Source organism: Trifolium pratense, linkage group LG1 (assembly GCF_020283565.1).
Source record: "Trifolium pratense cultivar HEN17-A07 linkage group LG1, ARS_RC_1.1, whole genome shotgun sequence".
Classification (NCBI taxonomy): domain Eukaryota; kingdom Viridiplantae; phylum Streptophyta; class Magnoliopsida; order Fabales; family Fabaceae; genus Trifolium; species Trifolium pratense.
This window is the reverse complement of record NC_060059.1, coordinates 31,970,120-31,972,086: the sequence shown is the minus strand read 5'-3', so window position 1 is coordinate 31,972,086 and position 1,967 is coordinate 31,970,120. Positions and strand designations below refer to the sequence as shown.

At 30.4% G+C, this 1,967-nt stretch overlaps 1 protein-coding gene across 1 annotated transcript; it reads right to left on the bottom strand.

Moving 5' to 3' along the window:
• Positions 1-268: 268 nt before the first annotated feature.
• On the bottom strand, positions 269-872 carry LOC123885672 (nuclear transcription factor Y subunit B-9-like). The gene has a single exon (XM_045934976.1). It carries the CDS (start codon positions 863-865, stop codon positions 287-289), a length of 579 nt encoding a protein of 192 aa, XP_045790932.1. The 5' UTR covers positions 866-872; the 3' UTR covers positions 269-286.
• Between the last annotated feature and the right edge of the window lie 1,095 nt (positions 873-1,967).

The following is a 1,967-nucleotide window of genomic DNA, read 5'->3' as shown; positions in this document are numbered from 1 at the left end:
GTACTTTCATGTTATTTTGTACTTACAACTGCTAAATTTGTCAAACAAGTTAATTTAATTTTATTAGATTTTCAGTTATAAATTATCGGTTATAAAATATCAACCATAAGTTAGTTTTTCACCTATAAGCTAGTTTATATCTTAATTTTAGCAAAGCATAAGTGACAAACTTAGAATATTTTAAATGTAAAGGACATGTTAAAAGTTTGAAACATATAAAATTATAAGGGACAAAACATTTCAATTAAGCTTAAATTCGTACTACCACTTCATACATTGATCATCATCACATGTTACTATTATCACGTTTGAGATGAGGAAAACAATTATCAAAATTCGGTACAAAAGCAGCAGAAGAAGAAGCATCACCACCACCACCAACACCATCTCTATAAAACCCTTGATCAAAATCAAAACCATAACCAAAACCATAACAGTTATTATTACCATCAATACTCGAAACCGGCATAGCCGATAAAAATGGAAGCTGCTGCTGCTGCAGCATTGAAAGAGGAAGAGGAGGAGGATGAGGAACATCATGAGAAGAAGTGCGTCGAACAGAAGCGGGTTCGCCTTCACTTTCACGGTAACGTTGAAGGTAAAATGCTAAAGGATTAACATAATCATCAAAACCAAGTTTCCCCATAGCCCAAAGTATATCTTCTGCTGTAACTGTTTTCCTTTGTTCTTTCTGGCAACGCTCGTTTGCTTCGGAAGTTATGAAGCTTATGTACTCCGAAACACATTCTTGAATTGTTTCTTTTGCGTCATCAGAGATTTTTGCGTGTGGCGGAAGGATTCTTCGCATTATTCGAATCACATTTGCTATTGGCATGTATTGGTCTTGTTCTCTTATTCCAGCCATTTTTTCAAATAACCTGAAATCTGCATCATATGATATATAAATGAATCAAGAGCATTAGTTTTTTTCACTACAAGAAACTTGACATATAGCTACGGCAAAATTCTGTTGGTAAAGGTCCAAAATCCGTGGCTATAGGCTATAAAACTTAACATTGATTTTGACATAATCACATTTTATATCACTGATTTTGGCAAAAACTATATTTAAAATTTTGTACCAAAAAAATGACATTTAAAAATTGAATTTACCGTGATTTATATACACCATCAGTATAAAGTTATTTTACACAACTATTCAATAATATATAAACATATGATGTACTGTAATTAAAAACACTCACATTCATTAAATAACGTGCCAACATATCTTTAAATACATGTGTAGAATTACACCAATGGAGCCTAGAAATTAATCTCTTAAATAACAAAATCACAAAGTCTCATTAACAAAGGTTAATTTTAAAAACAATATTGTTGCAACTAACTATTGTGACAACATTATGAGCTAATGGATATTTGTAGAGTATCACATCACGATATAATATATAAATGACATGTGGTTTGTGCAGTTTCAATCGTGGTTGTAACGCAACGATGAAATCATAAAATAACTGTATTCTATTGTGCTGTTTCAATCGTAGAGATTTTTTTATGGATTAGCGTACTGAAATTGGTACTAGAGTCAATCGAATCTGAGATCTTGAAAAAAAAAAACATTCTGAGGTTCCAAACCAACACCACTAGGCCAACCAAAGTGGGTTTTAAAAAAGTGGTTGCATAATTTTATTCAAGATAAAAAATAAAATAAAATAAAACATAGTTGAACTATTTATTATAGGCATATGTAAACTACTATTATTATGATCTAATAACATATGGTATTCACATTGTAAGATGATGCATGCAAATGGAGAACCATATAAAAAAAATTAAAAAATAATAAAAAAACGAATATATTTTTGTGTAGGTATAGTTTCCAACATGTTACACACAAACAAGACTATACCAAAACTAAAAAGAAATATGAAAAAATATATAACTTCACCTTTTTATATCTAAGTTTTGCCTAGAAAATATTGATGAAGCAATGTGTCAAATATAAG

Excerpts from the sequence above, each read along its gene's own strand:
- LOC123885672 (XM_045934976.1), bottom strand. The coding sequence starts at position 865 with ATGGCTGGAATAAGAGAACAAGACCAATACATGCCAATAGCAAATGTG.